Source organism: Mus musculus, chromosome 13 (assembly GCF_000001635.26).
Source record: "Mus musculus strain C57BL/6J chromosome 13, GRCm38.p6 C57BL/6J".
Lineage (NCBI taxonomy): Eukaryota > Metazoa > Chordata > Mammalia > Rodentia > Muridae > Mus > Mus musculus.
Window position 1 is genome coordinate 89,164,325 of NC_000079.6, and position 22,108 is coordinate 89,186,432.

The 22,108-nt window shown below is 36.2% G+C and overlaps 1 protein-coding gene across 2 annotated transcripts in view; it reads left to right on the plus strand.

Moving 5' to 3' along the window:
• Window positions 1–22,108, plus strand: part of Edil3 (EGF-like repeats and discoidin I-like domains 3) — a 501,754-nt gene that overhangs the window by 342,853 nt on the left and 136,793 nt on the right. For both annotated transcript variants that reach the window (NM_001037987.3, NM_010103.4), the window contains 3 exons: window positions 12,821–12,976; window positions 15,912–16,056; window positions 20,355–20,539. In NM_001037987.3, the coding sequence (NP_001033076.1) occupies window positions 12,821–12,976; window positions 15,912–16,056; window positions 20,355–20,539 (486 nt within the window). The remainder of the gene's footprint in view (window positions 1–12,820; window positions 12,977–15,911; window positions 16,057–20,354; window positions 20,540–22,108) is intronic.

Here is a 22,108-nt window from a genome sequence, read left to right on the forward strand (position 1 = left end):
GGACAGGTGGAAAGTTGGAGTGAAGAATTCCTGGCCGATGTTCCTGGAAGAGCTAGGCAGATCAGCCCTGCTGGGGGTGGGTGGGGGGGGGTATGTCTGGTGCATGCTGTGCAGTGAATGGGGTGTTTTTCTTAAATGGAAGTTTTACCAGGTGCAGAGTCACGAGGAGACAGCAGTAGTTATGTTTAGACGCATGTTCTTTTCCCATCATTTACCAAAGAGAATAATTAACTGGACACCTACCGCAGGCTGATCAGTACCCAGGTCAATGGAGGATAATTTACTCCCCCTTTGATTTGAGCCCTTCAGAACTTGTGTAATACCAATGATGTTTAAAAGAAAAACATGTTTTAATTCTATTATTTACATATTTTCACTCTTGAATTCCAGCAGTACATTAATAATAATTGGGTTTTTACATCCTTTCAAAAATATGTTAGTGAAGTTTTCCAAATGTAGAATCCTGAATGTTATTAAATTTTCCCAGAATCAGAGGTTTTTTTTTTTTCAGTAACTTGCTATTTTGCAATATTTCACAAGAATTTTTCATGCTTTTATAGATTAAGACAGTCTTTACTAGTACCATCAAGTATAGTACACCCCTGCATAACTACAAAGGATAAATTCGATGACATCCCCTCAACTATCTGAAAGTATGGATAATATTCATTTTACATATACTGTTGTCTCCTAAGCAAGCACATATCTGATAGACTAAATTATGTGCAGTAAGAGATTAACAACAAGTAAATGAAAATAAAACAATTTTAATAATTACTATAGTTAAATACTTAATATTTATGAAATATTTACTATAGTTTCAATTTAACACTTTTAAATCCCAGTTGGCCAAAATAATAAAAGAGTAGAAAATTGTATAAATTGGAGAATACTGTTTGGTTAAATTACTGAGTAAGATTAACACACACAATTACAACTTGTAAAAATGCATATGCACACACACACACACACACACACACACACACACACAAGAGACACTATCTTGGATAAAAATAATAATAAAAAAAAGTCGGACTGAATAATTTGACCTAAAACCTTAAGATTGTTGCTTGCAGGTATGAACCCAACATACAGTAGTATTAAGGCTGCATGGGCATACTGTGTGTGTTAACTGGATCTTTTGTTGATTTAGAATATCTTGATGAGATTCTCATACAGTTAGGAAAACTAGTCACATACACACAGAAAACACAGATACAGCTCTCATCTCCTGTCCTCAATGCCTCTGGAACCTTCTTACACAGCCATGTCCTGAGGCACCCTGTAACCCACACCTCCTTAGAAGGTATTGACATCGTTCTATATGGTAATATTAGACTATAGTTTGTATTATATTATACTATTTCATATTATATTATACTTTGCTATATTATATTATGTGAATGAAAAAATGAGTTTCAATTCTTAATAATATTTAAGTTAAATTTCTTGCAGAACTTTTAGTAATGATGTATATAAGTTTATCTTTTAACTCTCTCCAATGCAAAGTGAAGGAAGATATTATGTAGAACTGTCTAGGAGGCTCAAAATATTTCTATTATCAAATAATATAGATGACTGTCTGGTTTTGGTTTTATTGTTTTGTTTTGTTTTTCTTGAAGGGTATTTTTATTGACAGCTGCTAAAAGAACCCCTCCCAGGTACCACTGAAAACATAGTTATCTGAGGGAAAAACAATTTTCACATTCAATGTTCTATCTCTGGGCACCAAATGCATGAAATTTCTTCCCTTCAAGAGACAATTTCTCCAGTGAAGACTGTCACTTATTTCTAATAATTTAACTTAATTGTAAGGTTAACCTGAGTTAATACTGACTCCATAGGTTAAGATCTCAGGAAAATTCACTTCACTCTTCAGATGCCAGTCAGAGGGAGCAGTTTTCAGACCAACTAGCAATAAATCAAATTCCTACTACCAGAATCTGGGTAAGAAATGATTTACTAGGATAGCTCACAGAACTTTGGCAACCAATCAGGTGGGCCAATTTATTGCAAAGGTTACTTGAAAGGATGCCGAGGAACAGCCAGATAAAGAGACACTAAGTAAAGTATGGGAGAAAGTGTGCTGGGTGTATCTCGCTCCTTCTAATTCACCAACCTCCAGGAACCTATCCAAAGTTGTCCATAGCTGGTTGCTATATTTGGATGCTTATGCATGCTTTGTTATATAAAAATAATCGATAACACTATTGACATGTGAATTCAACTCAAGTATCTCTTGCTTCCTTAGAGGATGTTAACTTAGGATGAAAAGTTCCAAATGTCTTATGATGATGTATCTGGTTCCTCTGGCAACCAGATCTTATCCTGAAAATGAGCCTAGAATAAATAGCATCATCAAGACAAAGAGGCTTTATCATCAAGGCTTTTAAGGGGGATTTAAGAGCTCTGTGTCAGATGTTTCAATTACACATGTAACAATAAAGTTTGTTGAAGACTACTGCCTGGGGCCTGTAGACATGTTTCAGTGGGAAACAGGTGTGTGGTACTAGTCCAAATGAGTTTAGTTCCTAGCACCCACTTTAGGATGACTGACAACTGCCTGTTAACCTTAGCTTCTGGTGATCTGACATCAACTTTGGCTTCCACAGGAACATTATTAAGACACATACATGCATTTAATTGAAAATAATTTTTTAATTTAATTTTTAGTTTTATATGTGTCAAGAACATGACCAATGACTAAATATAAGGATAAATATATTCTCAAAACCCCTACCTAGAAGATTTTCAAAAGTTTTATTTCAGTAACCTTTCAATATTATTGAATATTGCATGGCATATATGTGTGTAACAATTAAAGTATAATTGACAATTTATATAATTTAGAGTCCCTTTGCCAATTATTCTTTTTCAAAATAATCATATAGAATTAATGTTGTAATTCAATATGAAGATAGTTCAGATGCACAAATAAAGTATTTATTTCCTGATACATAAAAATGTTTTTCAACTTGATCTCTCCTATCCTAAAGAATAGTTTTCTTTTGCCTTAAGATGAATGGCATATTTCTCATATATAGCCTTATTAAATTGTCTTACCATATCCTTTGTCTTACAGAATACATTGCTCTTTTATTTTATATGATGCCTTATTATTTTCTATATTTTGAGGTATGCACTACTTTAATAGTTTCCTGAACTTTACTGAAATTTATAGAAACAAGTTTTGGCAATGCAGTATCATCAAATAACAAATTGTAGACACTGTGGTATCTACACTGTGTTAGGTGCATAGTCGACCTCAGGGAGCCCTAAAGTATCAGTGCCACTGGCAATGTTCAAATTAACAGGCTGGGCTCAAATCAAGCTGGGCTTCAAAAGGTTAAACACAAGGTTTGCGGGTGAATAGATAAAGCTTACACTCGGAATCCATTAGAAACTGTTGTCAGGAAAAGCCATTACTTCCCTAGAACCATGTACCCATAATTCATATTATCATTACCAGATACCATAACGTATACCACCATTACCATGTGCTCATAATAGATATCAAAGCCCTTTCCTAACCTCAGGAACCTTCTCATCACCCTACTGATTCTCTAAACTTCCAAGCATTCTATCTTGCACACCTTTGTCCTTGAAGCTACTCAACTCTCTTAATGACTGGCAAAGGCTTTCCCTGCCTTCTTGATACTCTCTGTGTTTCCAAAATGTAGCCATGGCAACTTCAGACTCTACCTAATGTCTGTGGCTATTCTGTATCTACCACCAGAAAGACAGCTGTGTGAAAGTTTCATATTTTTAATAAACCTTCTTTCCACCTATGGCAAAACGTAGTTAAGTGGTTTCACTGAGTGCTAGCTTACATTATGCAATATGCATGACACCCTTTCACATTAGAAAAAAAAAGGAAGTGTTACAAATAAGAGAGTGCCTGTGTCACTCTTTCAGAAAAATAATCTATATCCAGTGTCTCACATCAGAAAATCAAAAGGCCTCTTCTGGCCCTGTGGATATATGTGTGTGTGTGTGTGTGTGTGTGTGTGTGTGTGTGTGTGTGTGTGTGTGTGTGTGTGTGAGAGAGAGAGAGAGAGAGAGAGAGAGAGAGAGAGAGAGAGACAAAGATACATTTAAAAATATACAAGACATGTAGAACATTAAGCATTCTGTAGTTTAAACATCTCACCTGGCGTGGTACATGTTATAAAAATATATTGATATGTATACTTTTTAAAAAAGAGAACATTACTTTACAACATTTGTGCTGATGTAAGGGTCTAATATAGATGTCTATAAAAACTACACTTTTTTTTTTGGTTTTTCGAGACAGGGTTTCGTATAGCCTTAAAAGCCCAGAAAGAAAGACAGCTAAGTGATTTTTCTTCTAAAAGTGATTTTTTAAAAATATTTTCTGAATCAAGAGGTTATTTTTCCCTCTTAACTCATCTTGCCTTGAAAGTGATTCACTACAGCTTCACTGATAAAAAAATTTAATTCTTTATTATTTAAGTATTAAAATGTTTGAACTAAATGAAAGAGAGTCTACTTAGTCTATGTTCTCTGGCTCCTATCAACCATTCCTCCTAGACAATATCCATTCATTTGTGCCTTCCTATAAACTGAGAAACCCCACAGCCCCCATATTTAGCCTGGAGCTATGTAGGGGAAAGGTGGCCTCCTTTCCCCCCTCCAGTCTGGACTCTCAGGGATATTATTAGATAGGCTACTTCTCATCTGCCAGAGCAATTCCTCTGGCCTACCAACATTCTGTTGGAAGAAGAGGACACCTAGGCCAAATGCACAAAAATATTATTTTGTTTAAGATCAAAGTAGAAAATTTCTTGAATTTAGCGTAGATGCTGGTCAAGATCCATACATAACACAAAACTGACTGGACCAAAAAGAAAACTTTCCATGAGACATAATAATCAAAACAGTAAGTGCACAAAATAAAGAAAGGATGTTAAAAGCTGGAAGAGAAAAAGACCAAGTCTCATATAAAGGCAGGGACATTAGAATTAGACTTTTCAGTGAGACTGATGCCAAAAGGGCCTAGGAGGATGATTTACAAACTCTGAAAGACAATGCATGTCAGACCTGACTATTATACCCCAAGAAAGTAGAACTCGCACTCTAAGGAGAAAGATAAACATTCCACAATGAAGCCAAATTTAAGGAGTTTCTATCGATCCAGTTCTACAGAAGGAACCAAAAGGAAGTTCTCAGTCGAAAGATATTAACCACTCCCAAGAGAACACATGGGACAAATAATCCAAAAACTATAAATAAAAAGAGGTAGAAAAAAAATCCACTCCACGAGCAAAATAACAGAAATCAGTATAAACTATTCATTGGTAACTCTCATCAATAAAGGTCTAAATTCTGCAATGAAAAGACAAATAATGGTAACTTGTTTGTATTAGAAAACAAGGTGTCTCTTTCTGCTTCATCCAAGAAGCACTGCATACCATCAATTTAAGATTAAGTTAAGGTAAAAGGGATTGGCAAACCCTTAACCAAATTAACCAGGAGATGGAGGTAGAAGATGTAAACCAATAAAATTAGAGATAAAAAAGAGACATTGCAAGAAAGACCAAGGAAGTTAAAGAATGATAATATACTTTTAAAATCTGTATGGCACCAAACTGGAAAATCTAAAAATAAATTTAAATCAAAATGAATTTCAGCTATTTAAACAACCCCATGAAATAGAAGCAGGGATAGACTGCTAATGCAAATCAATGCCCACATCTTAGCAGAAATCCAGACAGTGGTAGCAAACTATAGTTCCTGCCACTGGATCATCTCTGTCATGCACATTTAGGAGCAAAGCAATATCACACTGTTCATTTAAAATTTCCCCTAATGAAGCGATAATGATAGCTGACTTAATTAACTGTCAGTCCCCGTTAAGTCTTTCGCATTCTGTGCTAGGCAATGGGAATTGTAAAAACCATGCTCTGCTGTGTGCTGCAGCTTGCACAATTACCTGACTATGCGCACTCCTGTCCCTCATGACTGTAGCACCAGGTTTATGTCACAGGACAATTGTTAGATTAATTATAGCCAAAATTCCTAGTTATTTGTCAGACTTGCTCTATACCAGGTAAAACAACTGACAGTACTTACTGATATAAAATCAGAAATTTCAAGTTCAAATTAGTGTTGTAAAACTTCACACACACCAGTGTGATTTTGATAGTTTGTAATAAATGCCAAGTTATGTTTTGGTAAAATTGGTGTTGATATTAATTAACATGATTTTTTAATTAAATAATATTAACTGTCGTCACTTGGAAAAAATCAGCATAGCTTAATGATCCAGTATGTTTGAAACAATCGGTGCACAATTTTATAAGATATTATATGAGGAAATGAACCATTTAAACTGTAAGATAATCCACAGACTTTAACATACAGATAAGAAAAATTCATTGGGAGAATTTGGATTTTAGAGTAAAATTGAAGAAGATACTTTTAGCAAAGCAAAGACAAATATTCCATGCTCTAATGTGGTATCAGAGAAAAATATTCACAATTATTAGATAGATCATTAAACTACATCTTCTGTATTCATGCCTATAAGGCTGCATTTTTTTCATATATCTCAGGCAAAACAGTGCCTTCCAATGGATTTAATGTGGAATATGAGAGTAAGCCTTCTCAGATTGTATCTCAGAGAAATTTAGAAATATACATACAAACTTTTCAGGAAATTTTTGCTTATACTTGTATAATGTATTTTTCACAAAACTCGGTTCTTCTGGTAGCTTGTGATTATTGTATTATTTGTAGATAATAAATATTTTTATTTGAAATTAATTTTATTTATTATTATTACCTCTGTATGTGGGTGGGCTTGCATATGACATGGTCACATGTGGAGATTAGAGGGCAACTTTTTGTAGTGAATGTTGCACTTTCATCTTTACTTGGGCTCTGGAGACTGAGGCTGGCCCATCAGGCTTGCACCGCAAGTGCTCTATCTCCCAATCCATTTTTAAGGCCTAAATTAATCAACATTGCTAAAATGTTTTATTATAAGTGTCTAACACACTCTGCTCTGCTCATACATATTAAAAAGCACACACACATATGTATTAGTCAGGGTTCTGTAGAGCCGCAGAACTTATGGGTAGTCTCTATATAGTAAAGGAATTTATTGATGACTTATAGTCTGCAGTCCAACTCCCAACAATGGTCAGTAGCAGCTGTGAGTGGAAGTCCAAGGATCTAGCAGTTGTTCAGTCCCACACAGCAAGAAGGTGGAGGAGAGACTTCCTTCTTCCAATATCCTTATGTAGGTGTCCAACAGAAGGTGTAGCCCAGATTAAAGGTGTGTACCACCACACCTTTAATTGCAGATGATCTTGAACTGGGAGATCTCCCTGGCTTAATCTTCTGGAATTCATAGTCACTATGCCTTAAGATCTCCATACCAAGATTCAGGTCGGAAACTTCTATCTCCCAGTCTCCAGATTAGGATCACTGGTGAGCCTTCCAATTCTGGATTGTAGTTCATTCCAGATATAGTCAAGCTGACAACCAGGAATAGCCACTACACACATATATCGTATTTGTGCTTTCAATGATTTTTTTTTTATATGAGTAATCTAAGTCTAAAAGTTTAAGCTACATTTTCCTGCAAAGCCCATTCTAGTTCCTTTTGCTTTTGTTTCTGGTTCTGGTCCTGATTTTGGTTTTGACAGAGCCTTCCTCTGAATGCCAGTCTCAGTTTTAATTCATTACATGGCCTGCAATGGTTTCTCACTCATGGCTATCTTTCTGTCTCAAATGCTAAGTTCAAAGACATAACCCACATTGCCATGCCAGTCAATTTTGATATTTCAGCCATTGCTATGAAAAAATTTTAAATGCTTTTATTAGATATTTTCTTTATTTACATTTCAAATTTTATCCCCTTTCCTGGTTTCCCCTCCAAAAATCTCCTAGCCCTTTCCCCCTCCACCTGCTCACCAACCCAGGTCATCAATGGGAGGTGAGGCCCTTGGTGCTGTGAAGGCTCTATGCCCCAGTGTAGGGGAATGCCAGGGCAATGAACTTTTCTTGTGATATGTTGGTATAACAGAAATCTTAAGTTGTTTGGGTTTATTGGAAATATATAATTCACTGTAGGTTGATGAGGTCCTGTGTGTTTCCTGTATAAATGTGCTAAGATCTGTCAGTCTCCACTTCTGTCTCTCCCTCTCTTTTTCCACTCAATTCCTTTCCCTTAATTACCTCATCACTGCTATTCCTGTAACCCTCTGTCTCCGCGCTCTTGTTCTTTTGTGTTACAATTTACCAGTAACCAATTTCTGAACTTTTAGATCATGAAAATCAATTATTAGAAATTGTGTTTTATGGTACACAGTGCTGAAAAAACCAGCTTTGAACTTTTATTAATTTACCTATGTGAGATTATACTTGTGAGCTCTAAAAGGTTATCTTTTTTTTTAGATAAATCACTTTGCTGTGGTATGAATTGCAAATTAGTAGTCTTTACTTGACTTATTTCTTGAAGACATTTCTGTTCCATATAAGCCCTTAAAATTTTGTTTCATGTGTAAAACTACTTCCTTTGATGCTACTCTTTGGATTTACATTACATGTATGAGTGAGGTTTCTTCTTTTAGTATGTACATGTGTCCTTTGCTTGTATGCCTCATGCTCATAGAAGACAGAGAGAGCATCAGATCATCTGCAACTACTAACTAAAGGTTGGGATCTACCGTGATGGGGCTGAGATCCAAACCCAGGGCCTCTGAAAGAGCAGTCAGAGTTCATAAGCACACAACTATCTTTCAAGCCCCTATCTGAGATTATTTTTAATTCTCTTTTCCTCTGAATAGTCCTTAGTTTCTTTATTTTTTTCATTAAGTGCTCAGTTCTTTTGAAAAATTCCTGGGATGAAGTAGTAGATGCTGATATACTGATTATTTAAGATACCTACCAGATTGTACCAATTTAGACTTTGATGTTACTTTCTATTAACTTAAATATCATTAATTTCATAAACAATTATATACACATTGTTACAATATATTACAATATTTAATGTAACTATATAATATAAATATATAATATATGTGTATATATTGCCTATAATATACAATGTGTATTTAGAGTATTTGGTAGAAAAGGCCTGTATCTGATATTTCTAACAAGGACATTTTCAGTGTTGGATGCAGCTTAGAAGACTAGAAGCCCATTCAAATTGTTATCTTTTTAAAAACTTTTTAGATATCCTCTCTGCATGCCATATTGAAACTCATGGTCATATTTACACAAATATACATTGATACACATGCATACATACACACAAATACACACAGATGCACATAAATATATATACATACACACATAGATGCACACAGCTGCAAACATACATATTTAAATACAAAGATACATAGTGTGCACATATACATTCACACAGATATGCACACATGCACATATAAACACACACACAGAAACATCACACAATCATATATACACAAGTATGCTATACCTTAATAATGGTAGCCCTGGGTGTCTTAGTGATACAAAATTCTCAGTCATTTACAAAATTAGCTTGGGGTGGTTATTATGAATTTTAATTCATAAAATTATTCTCCTTGAGAACTAAATACCAGTGGAATACTTTTAATTTAACACACCCCTGCTAAACAAAACCCAAAAATCAAACCACATATCAAATATTTTTAAAGTTTTCTTGGTGGCTAATTTTTAATATGTATATTGTATAATGTTTATGTGTTAAAATTCTATTAAAAATCCCTTAAATAGTTCATACAATTAAACTTCAATGCTTAGACAAGTTGAACATTACATAGGTAGGAAGTAACATGGTAGGTGCGGATACCCCAGTTCTCTCTGTTGCTTCCTGGCCTCAGCATGGGATCTGTGCATGCAAACCTTCATGAATGTTCTTGTTCGCATTCATTAAGGAACACAAAGTGCTACAAATACCTCAAAAAAATACTTTGATCTTTTATCGTCACACAACAAATCCACTGTTCTGTGTAAAAATATCAGTTTTATAACCATTTATATAAATGAACATATATTTTTTGAATATAAGGACTCACAGGATAATTTTAAAATACCCAATGTGACTTTCAAAAGACAGTTAATATACTGTCCACTATGGTCCACAAGGTAAGATAATCTAAGATCAGATTGAATAGGTTGCTCGGCAGGTATCAGACATAGAAAAGTTTAGTGGGATGAACTATGTCTGCTTGCAGCAGGTGTTTAAAGTGGCAATGCTTCTAAAATCATGCCTTCGTCTCCTTCCAAGGTCAACTTTATTTTTATTTTTTTACAACTTAGATTCCTAGTTTTAAATTTGAGTTCCAGATGTAAATGAAATTCTCTTTCCATTGTATTGAATTCTGATTTCCCAAGGATAACAATTTCAGGTATGTAATTATCAGCATTCTAAAGCCTAATGAAATTCTAGAATCTTTACTACAAACATAACTTTTAGAAGTTTTGTTTTCTTTATTAATTAATGAAAAGATTGCTGATATTTCATTGCAAATGTTTACTTTTTGGGGACAATTCAAGTGAGATGATGTTTTACTAATTGAAGTTCTACATTCTTAGAAAATAGACTTAGATCTTGTTATATACTGGAGAAAATATGAACCTTTTAAAACAATTTCTAATAATTTGGAGAAAAACTACTTCAGATTTCTATTGTATAATTCTGTACAATTTTCTCACTTAAGCTTTAGAAAATTACTGTATATCTCATCAGCCAAATTTCTAGCTGAGATAATTTGGCTGTCTACAAGAGGCATAAACAAGATAATTGAAATGAGATAAAACATAATTGAGAAAGGAATTCTCTGCAGTATGAAATGTGGTTTTAAAGAAGGCTGGCTTCCAAAATGGGAGGAAACATAATTCAAAGTGTCCACTGTTTATGTTGCATGTATGGAGAAGTTCAGGCTCAGAAGACTCCCCAGAGTTAAGCAAGAAGAGGAAAAAGGTTCACAGGAAATTGGTTGCATAGCAACTTGCAGATTTACTTAACATAATGAAAGTCTCTATCACAGTTTACCTAGTATAAAGTCCACAATAAAAGCACCACATCTAACCGTCATCAGACGGAAACAAATGCAAATCAATACTAAAGGTAGTGAGTAAAATTTACATTTGAGGAGTGTGTTCACTTTCTGAGCCTGTGAACAAGAATGGAATTGAGATTACATCCACAGCTATCATCATTTTTATGTCTGACCACAATGTGAAAAATACACAGTGGAATATAAGGGTCAATCCATACAGTGTTGTTGAAGAAACATGGAACCACTGACAGTTCGTTAATGACCGTAGGCTTCAGAATCTAGATTATCTGGGAACAAGCAATGTTAAACCTCACTGAACGATGGGATGCTCTCTCTCTCTCTCTCTCTCTCTCTCTCTCTCTCTACATATATATATATGTGTGTGTGTGTGTGTGTGTGTGTGTGTGTGTGTGTGTGTGTGTGTGTATCTTACTCTTGTAACAAATATATATATAAGACTACAAGAATGTGGCCCTAAAGTCATGATATTCAGAGATTAAGGAGACATTGAGATCACTGTTTGATTCAGTGAGTCTGGTACCTTCTTTGCCATCCTCTATTATTTAAATGCTAATCTCAAAGGCCTATCAGATCATACAGATCATAGAAAAGTCTATTCACAGGCATCTTGGGCTTTGATGACTTTTCTCAGGAAAAGTGTTGCTGAACTAGTAGCTAATATAAATGTGAGAGACGTTTAAATTGTGGTAGAGAGACCAACGGTTTATAGCAATTTACCTAAAATGGTAATTTTCTGTTAAATATAAATGCGTAAATATAATGAAAGCACTGAGAGAAAATGAAATAAAGTTTGGTGTTTATTCTGTAAATTTAAAAAAGCATGTTTCCATCATATGGTAGAATTAACTATTATAAAATAAGTGTCAAACGGTGCTTTCTATTTAAATGACAGAATCACTTTTTGTTTGTTTTCTCAAGACAGGGTTTTTCTGCGTAGCCCTGGCTGTCCTGGAACTCACTTTGTAGACCAGGCTGGTCTCGAACTCAGAAATCCGCCTGCCTCTGCCTCCCGAGTGTTGGGATTAAAGGCGTGTGCCACCACGCCCAGCTAGAATCATATCTTTTGAACGTCTATGATTCCAGCAGCAAATTGATTTACAATGAGAAAGGCATATCCATTAGAAAGTTGCCATGTGAGAAATCGAAGAGAAAAGCAACTGTTAGCTGATGCTCTAAAGCTCCCCCATCACATGAGCGTTTGCCCACCACAGCAGAGATGAAAGGAGAAAGAGCCATAGAGCACAGATGCTTGTGGTTGGTCCTGGCACATCTGTGCTTTTTAGCTTTTCTTCTTGTAACATTCAACATTCCAGTGGACTCGCTATGCTATGCTTACTTTCAGTGGAAACTCTGGAGTTCTCAGTCATCGAGATACACTAACAATCAATCACATTGCCAGAGAATTTCACAGTGATAACAGGATTACTTTAAACGTAATAGTGTTTCCATCATTGAGTTAACGAAGGCACTTTGCATAACATGGCCGAACAAAGACTTTCTGTTTCTATGTTGGAGGAAGGGGGTGTACTGAACATGTAATAGTATTTTTATATTCCATCACTGAAAGATATTTTTAATTTAAAGTTAATATGTCACTGTTTGATATATTTGCATGAAAAAATACTGAATATTCATTACATTTTCTATCAGTTAAATCTATTAAGATAAGTAAAATGTACTGTGGCCAACATTGATATTGCCCATATTGAAACCTTGACAGCAAGGAGAGAGGTTTTCATTGATCATATTTTTCTCCTCAGATAAATTTGCAAAGAAAAATGAGAGTCACTGGTGTTATTACCCAAGGAGCAAAAAGGATTGGAAGCCCAGAGTACATAAAATCCTACAAAATTGCCTACAGCAATGACGGGAAGACCTGGGCAATGTACAAAGTAAAAGGCACCAATGAAGAGATGGTAAGACTAACTCAGTCTATGAAATTTAACTAAGGTTCCATGATGACCATGTTATAAAGGGACACCTGAGCCTTCTGCTAGAGGCTTATGTTCAAATATATTTCTGCAGCTTTTGGGATTTAATTGGGTAAAAGTGAGAAATTTCTAACAGCTGCCACTTAAAACTTTTCTCAGATTTTAATTGGTGCTCCTACAAGTGCTTCTCAAAAAGTTATCAGAGTGTTGTAAATAACAGTTGAGCTACTTTAAGGACAATCAGCTTCCCAATTTATTCTCCTTGATTTACAGATAGCTTTTTCCTCGATCAAATAAATTATTGTAAAATAGGAATATTAAATAATAAAAATGATGGAAATCTGTACATAATTTGCATTGGAAATGTATTTGTCACTGAAAAGAATAAAATGCTGTAGTGTTCCTTTTCCTGTAATGTTCAGAATTTTAACTAATTCATTTTGTAATAACCGTTGAAAGTCTGATTAAGATACACAGAAGGAATGGCTTTACCTGAAAAGTTTATTCATTTGCAAGTGAACTGCAGGGCTATTGGTATAGGGGAAGAGCAGGGAGGGAGAGAGCCCATGTCTGGCCAGAGTTCAGGTGTTGCTCTGGGCCAGGGGGATGGGGAATACTGCCAGACACTTTCCATGCCGCCCCAGGTGGGCATCTGGTCAGGGCTGTGTGAAGCCACTGACTCCACACTGCTGGGGGTGGGGAGAAGATGGACAAGGGGTAGCCCCCAGTACCAGGTTCTCAGTCTCCAGCATCCCAGGCTGGATATGACAGGGGAGCTGAGAACAGAATAGGGGCCCCAGGGTGGCACTAGGCCCCTGAGATAAGGGAAGAGGGGGCAGGGAGAAAGAGGAGGAGGGCACTGGGTGGTTCCCACACAGGTGAGAGTCCTTAGTCTGGTCCATGGCTGGAGCACAGGAAGGCCTTCTGATGAGAGGTTAGAAGTAGCTTATTAAAAGAGAGCCTATCCCATTTTTCAAGCACACCAGGCCTTGATGAATAGAGACAGTCTATGGTTTTAAAGCTTTATTGTAGGAAGGCAGGGGCAAAGAAAGAAGATAAAGAGAGAGAGAGAGAGAGAGAGACTAGCCATGGCCAAGAGGAGAGAAGGGGGGAGGGAAAGAGTGAAAGAAAGTTAGAGAGTAAGAAAGGTGAAGGCTTAGAGAAAGAGAGGTAAAGGCTTAGAGAGAGTAAGGAAAGTAAAATCTTAAGAGAGTGAGGAGGGGCCAAACAGCTTGCTATCTTGCTGTTGCTAGGTAACTGTGGGGAGGCGTTTAGCCAGAATGCCAGAAGCTTGGGACATAGTCTACTTGACTGTTAGCCACACACTTCTCCTGTGGGGACTGTGGAGGTGGTAACTTTGACAGAAGCCAGGGGTCCAGGAGACATGAGGGAACACCTTCCGTCCCATGTAGGTGAAAATTACCATCACTGGGTACCTGAGTTCAAGACCTCAACTTGACTGGAGACCAGGCTGTCTGTGCCTAGTCCATTGCCCCACAGTGAACAGACTCAAGCTAAGCTGAAGAATTTAGGGTGCTAATTTTTAAGAGACAGATAATAGACAGACAGACAGACGGGCAGACAGACAGACGGGCAGACAGAAAAGATAATTGATCAATAGGTAGGCAGATTGATGGTAGACAGATGGAAGATAGATGATAGATAATACACAAATAGATACATAGATAAATATAGATAGATAGATACACAGATACATAGATATGAAGAGACAGAGACAGAGAGAATGACTTCTTCTGTTTCTACAGTCCTGGCTTTTAAAATGGTAAATAAGGAGGCTAGAGAGATGCTCAGCAAGTAAGAGCATTTATTGTTCTTGTAGAGGACTTGGGTGAGGTTTTCAGCACCTACATTGTGTCTAGCTAACTATAATGTCAATGGATCTGATGTCTTTGCTAACTTTGGTGGATACTAGGTACACACTTGGTGTCCATACATCCATGTATACAAAACACATGTACAAATAAAATATATAAATCTTTTATTTAGTCTGGCAAGTATTATTCTGACCCAGTACACAGCATTATATAATTTTAATTTTAATTTAGATTGCATATGTGGTGGTGGTGGTGGTGGTTGCTGTTGTTGTTGCTGTTGCTATTATTGTTGACTGCTGATGGCAAGGCACATCCTATATTCTCAATAATATTTTATTATAATTTTTAAATAGTTTTGAGTGGCTCTTGTTCTCTTGTCCTCTAGGTCTCTTTCCTCCTGCTCTGTTCCTTCGCCCTTTCCTTATCCCTTCCCTTATCCCTTCCCTATTCACTTCCCCCTCTGTACTCACGGCCAGTCTCTACTTTTCCCTTCCCTTCCCTTCCCTTCCCTTCCCTTCCCTTCCCTTCCCTTCCCTTCCCTTCCCTTCCCTTCCCTTCCCTTCCCTCCCCCCTCCCTGTCCCCCTCCCCCTCCTCTCCTCTCCTCTCCTCCCATCCCCTGCCCTCCCCTCCCTTCCCCCTCCCCTCCCCTCCCCCCTCCCCTCCCTTCCCCCCCCTCTTTCTCTGCCTCTACTACCCTCTCAACTCCCTCCCCATGCCCTGAATAAACTCTATTCTATCTTAAAAAAAAAAGGTTTGAGTAAAACAGAATACACATATGAAAATGATTAAGAAATCTATACAAATATATATGCATACAAACACATGCACATACCCATCTGTGCACATGCATGTGTGTTCACACACACACACACACACACACACACATATACCTTTAACATACAAAGAAATATATGTATACATATATGAGTAGTAGGGTCTCACTCTAAAGCTTAGGCTTACTTTGAACTCATAGTAATCCTCTGGTCTCCAAAATACCCTCCTATCTCAGTTTCCTTAATACTATTATTCAGACATGAGCCTCCAAGCTCAAATTTTAAAATCCTGTATATGTCTTTACACACAGGTCTTTCGTGGAAATGTTGATAACAACACACCATATGCTAATTCTTTCACACCCCCAATCAAAGCTCAGTATGTAAGACTCTACCCCCAAATTTGTCGAAGGCATTGTACTTTAAGAATGGAACTTCTTGGCTGTGAGCTCTCAGGTAAGTTAGCTGTTTTCTATGCTAAAACTGCCTTTAAAAAAAAAGAGAAAACACAAAAACATCTCTATATGCGGTCAGCTACTAATCTCTAGATTTTCAGCACTTACAGAAGTTTATTTCTTTTACAGAATATGTAGGGCATGGTTCAGTGAGAAAAAGCACGCAGTTTATGTGTCAAGTAAAGTTGTAAAGCACCATACAGAAATAGTATAACATCAAGTATATCTCTGTGTAATAAAATAGAATACAGGGAGTTCTCATGAGAAACTGTTGTCAAAAGATATGCTAAATTGGTTTTGGTTGTAAATATGATTTATGTTTGGTGATGAAAGTTCAATTTAAAAGTACAATCTGCTTGACCTCATAAATTGTGCAAATTTAGGCTGGAAGTTTCAAAGAAAGTGAGTTTTATCTTTAAACTTGGTCCTTTCCTTTTAGATTTTATGAAACATGTAAATTTATCACCCGCCCTAGGGAACAATACATCAACACCAAGAACACTACTATAAATTCATTTTTGAGCATTCTCAGCTAGCAACCTGCTTATTATCTGTCATGGTTATCTTGCTCAAAGATAATTGATCAAACACCATAGAGTTGAATAGTTCTCCAGGATCATCAGAACAAAGCAAAATATGAAAACTTTATGTCTGAATTCCATTCTCTTTTTCTAACTATATTATAAATTAAGTAGAAAAATCACTTCTGCATATTCAACTCAGTTATGTTTTAGTGAACAGTACTTTATTTCATGTATTGAAAACTTGCCTATCTTTGCGATGGTGGCAAAAGGTTTCTTTTGATCAAATAACTGTGAATAAATTAGAATGTTCACTTATGTCACAGTTTAGCATAAGGCCCCAAACAGGGAAAATACCTTCCAAATTTGAAAGAACAGTGCCGGTTTAAAAACTTAAGTTAATTATTTGGAAATGCCATATATATGTTTAATAAGATTCATTACCCTCCCCCCCCCCGGTATTAACTTAACTCTTCTGTCACCCATGAACCCACACTTCTCCCTACCTATCCCTCATTAGAATCTATTCCCTGGAAAGAGAAAATTCTGAGGATCTTCTTCAAGGGTTAAACTTCATACTTAATGTCTGTTTACCTCCTTATATCTATTTGTGTTACAGAAAAAAAAATTCTAAGCAAATAGAATATGGTATTAAAATACCAGTATTTATGAGCATTGAAAGAATTGAAAGTAAATGTTCCATATCAGTGAAACTATCTTAAGTATCATGTGTATATATTCTACATTGCTGGTGTTTATTATAGAATGATTTCACTGCCATTAATTTATTTTAGCAAAGAGATTGTTTTGAATTATTTAGACCAGATTATTGACTGTCAGTAAGTGTGAGCAGAATTATTGCCACAGAGAGTTTGTATTACATGTCACCAGAGGCCAGTGTCATCCCTAAGCCATTCATCATAAAGCAATCACAAGGAGGCCACAGTATGATGAGGTTTGCAGTAAGCCCTGTGGTTTTTTTGTTGTTTAACATCACCTTCTCCAATCCATCAGCCCTTTGATTCATGAGGATCAGCTTCTCATACATGACACCGTTACACCCTTAAGGTATAAATATATTTTGCTTTCAAGCTTGACAAGAAGTTACACCTGACACTTTACAGACTTTATTTTCTCAAAAGGAAGCAGTGCTCCATCTCCCAGCCCCACAAATTGATTTTAAACTTGGGTGCAGAGAACAATCTATCTTGCTGACTGTTTTTAAAAAGGGGAATTTCACCATAGATATAATCAATGCTTATGTTAATGCTTTACACACACACACACACACACACACACACACACACACACACACACACACACACCACATACAATGTTCATACTGGTAAAAGAGTTAATTAATTTGTATTCATAAAATGACATGAATGAGACAGAAAATTTGTGAGATATTAAGTCCATTGCTAAATAATTTAGCTGTGATTCTTGGAAATAAACATTGACATAATATTTTATAATATTCTAAGATATTTCTTTAGGGTTTGCAATACTGGAAGCTCAAGACCCAATTTCAGCAGTCTTAGATCTTTAACCTTGCCTAGAAGCAGCTAATCTCATTCAGACACTTGAAAGAAATACCATTTACATTGTCTGAAAGAAAACTTGCTACATTTGGAAGTAGATAGGTCATGATAATAATTAGAGGAATAAAACTCATTCTCCCATTCTTCTAATTAATAATTACTTAACATTTTTTTCTTAGCTATGTACCAGACATCAGAATAGATATGAAGTAAACTGTGTGAGTAAAAAGAAATAGTCGAATACATTTCTTTTGTATTGAATTTTTCAGATATTTTATCACAACAAAATAAAAAGTAACTATATTTTTTTTACTGCACATCTTCTGCAAGCTAACCGAAAATTTTACAAAGATAAGTCTACAGCAGGCTCTAAGGGCAGGATCTAAATAGAAGAATTCAGAAATTTTTCATTCAGACAGTCCATATTACTTTGGAATTGTCTGAAGATAAGTATCATAATCATTATAGCTATTAGAACATTTTAGAATTTGGATTCTCTGTTAGGGAAACATATTTTTTGTCAGAATTTGCATTTTAGTTTTAGCCCTTTGTTACCATTGGGTTAGGATGTAGGACTGTTGAATATGATTCTGACTAAGAAAACAGCCTTCCATGCCTCTTCTTGTCATTCACTGGAAATAAAGACAGAGGTACAGACTGAATGGAAGAGCCACAGGAAGGAAGAACCTGATTCAGATTGACTAGGGCAGACAGCAATTAGATAAGGTTGATTATTATTAGTGAAGAGTTCTATGCTTTCTCTTAAAGCCTACACATAAAGTAATATATGTGGAATAGCAGTGCCCAGCTGTACTACTCTATTTGTCAGTCACTGATATACTGACACTTGGAGACGCAGCATTTGTTTCTGCTGGAATGAGTTTTATGGAAATAGTAAGAAGAGCTAACTTTTGTTGAATGTTGATTATCTCATCAATGTTTCTAAATACTTAGTAGTTTATCAACTAATATCCTAAGATACCTATCCAAGATGGCTTCTACTGTTATCTTCGTTTTGAACCCTGAAACATAAATTAAATATATAATTGGTATAAGACCATACATCCAATGAAGGAAAGACTAGTAGGGTATGCAAAGAAGGTATGGGGTGAAGACGTTCTAATTCCTTGGCAAAAAAGTAGCAGCTCTTAAAAGAAAGACTGGTTCACTGGACAATGTAATGAGGGATGCATGTCTCCTAGACAAACCTGGTAAGTTTTTAGCACATTCACACATGGACAGTAAATTTTCAATACCACACAAATCCAAATTTTGTAGCACAATATAATTGGAAACACCTGTGGTAAACTTGATAACCTTCCAAAATATGGTAGTATTCAATGTTATTAAGTATTAATATAAGAATTTATGAAAAGAATAATAATGGTTTTATACATATACATATATAAATATTTATATTTAAAACAGTAAGATACGCACACCCACATACACTCTTATTATCTTAATCATTTTTCTACATTCCAATTCCACAGCTGTACAATGTCTGGCACATGATATATACTGAATACATATTCCCTTCCTCCCTTATTTATGTAATATTTATGCCATAATAATAAATGATTTAAATTAGAGTTGAGGATTTTAGCACATACTTTTCTTTCTACCACTTAAAGGTTAAATGAAGATTGCTGGAGTAAAGGCCAGCCTAACTACAGTGTGAGATACTGTCTCTACACCATAAAAGTAGTGCTTATTTCTTAGACAACAAAATGCTGTCCAGTTTAGAATATGAGTGTGGAGCGATTTACAAAAATGACTCTGTACTGGGGGAATTTCCATTGGCAATATTATGAAAACAAATAAAAGAAAACCAAATATACTGTATGAGAAAATGCCCCATTCTCCAAGACACAATAAAATTGTTGAAAACTAGGGAACAGTCTTGAGGCTTCCAGTAATGAGACAGGAGAGAGCATTTCAAAAATGTTTTCATTTTGCAAAATCATCTATCACAGAAAAGTAGTTTGAATTGTCTATCTTGTTTTCAATTTTTCCAAAATATATTCAGACAAAATAACTCGAATTGGCTATCTTGTTTTTCTATTTTATTCCAGATTTATTTCTGATTATAGGTCTTTGTTTTTTGAATTTAGATGTCCTCTCTTTGGGGGAATGAATAGCATTATATCCTATCTTCTCTTGCCAATCTGAAATGAACAAGGAAAGTTCCAGGATGATAAATTGTTTTCCTCATAGAGATCTTCTTATTCTACCAGGCTGTTCAGAACCTTTGGGGATGAAATCAGGGCATATACAAGACTACCAGATCACTGCCTCCAGCGTCTTCAGAACACTCAACATGGACATGTTTACTTGGGAACCAAGGAAAGCCAGGCTGGACAAGCAAGGCAAAGTAAATGCCTGGACTTCCGGCCATAACGACCAGTCACAATGGTTACAGGTAATAGTCTGAGACTGTTTCATTATCCACCATTCTTGTGCATTAAACGATTTCTGAGTTGCTAGCTGCATGTCAGAATCATTATTTTAGACTGTTTTAAGTATGCTTTCGTATTTTAATTTGCCAAACTAGGAAAACAGAAATTTCATATGAAATTATTTCTCTGGCCTGTCTCCACTCTGCACTGACTTATAGATGGAGGCTGTGTGCAAGCTGGCTGGGTAAATTGTACCAGATCACTCTGAAAATGCTGGATATCATTTGAGACAATCTATTTTCTATGTTTTATCTGTTCTGATGGATTGTATTATATTTTATTTTGAAAATTAGCATCAGAATCCAAAGATATTGAAATCATGCCACTGACCTGCAGGAAGTCTCATGATATCATGATTCATGACAAAGTATCTCTTTACCTGTGGTTGCTAAGCAATGAGATAATTTGATTACACAGGTATTTCAGTTGTTTGGTTAGAGTTCCCCAAGAATTCATAACTGAGGAATCCCCAATGGTTTGGAAACACCTAAAGAAATGTTCAAAGTCCTTAGTGATCAGAGAAATGCAAATCAAAACGACCCTGAGATTCTACCTTACACTATTCAGAATGGCTAAGATCAAAACCACAGGTGACAACACATGTTGGAGAGGATGTGGAGAAAGAAACACTCCTCCAATGCTATTGGGATTGCAAAATGATACAACTACTTGGGAAATCAATCTAGAGGTTCCCCAGAAAATTGGAACTAGATCTACCTAAAGACCCAGCTATACTACTTACTTGGGAATATACTCAAAAGATACCCCAACTTGCCAGAGGGGTACATGTTCTACTATGTTCATAGCATCCTTACTTATCATAGCCAGAAGCTGGAAACAATCTAGATGTCCTACCTCAGAAGAAGGGATACAGAAAATGTGGTTCATTTACACAATGGAATACTACTCAGCTATTAAGTACAAGGACATCCTGGCTTTTGCAGGCAAATGGATGGAACTAGAAAATATCATCCTGAGTGAGGTAACTCAGATCCAAAAGGACATGCATGAATTACAAGGAAGGAAATGGAGAGGAGCCTGAGGAAAAGAAGGTCCAGCAACAGGCCCAAAGTTGGATCCAGCTTAAGGGGAGGTCCCAAGGCCTGATACTATTACTGAGGCTATGGAGAGCTCACAAAATTGGACCTAGAATGACAGTACTCTGGAAGACCCAACAAGCAGCTGAATGAATCAGATGCAGTTATTTGTACCCAACTGATGGACAGAAGCAGCTGACTCCTATTGTTTAATTAGGGAAGGCTGAAAGAAACTGAAGGGTGATTCTGTAGGAAGACCAGCAGTCTTAATTAATCTGGAACCCCGAGATCTCTCAAACACTAGACCACCAAACAGATAGCTTACACCAGTTGATATGAGGCCCCCAACATATATACAGTAGAGGACTTGCAGGTGTGTATTCATTCAGAGAGGATGCACCTAACCCTCAAGAGACTGGAGGCCTCATGGAGTTTAGACGTCAGGTGGAATGGGAGCATTCACGTGGAGATGGGGTGGGGTGGGGAGGAGGTGTG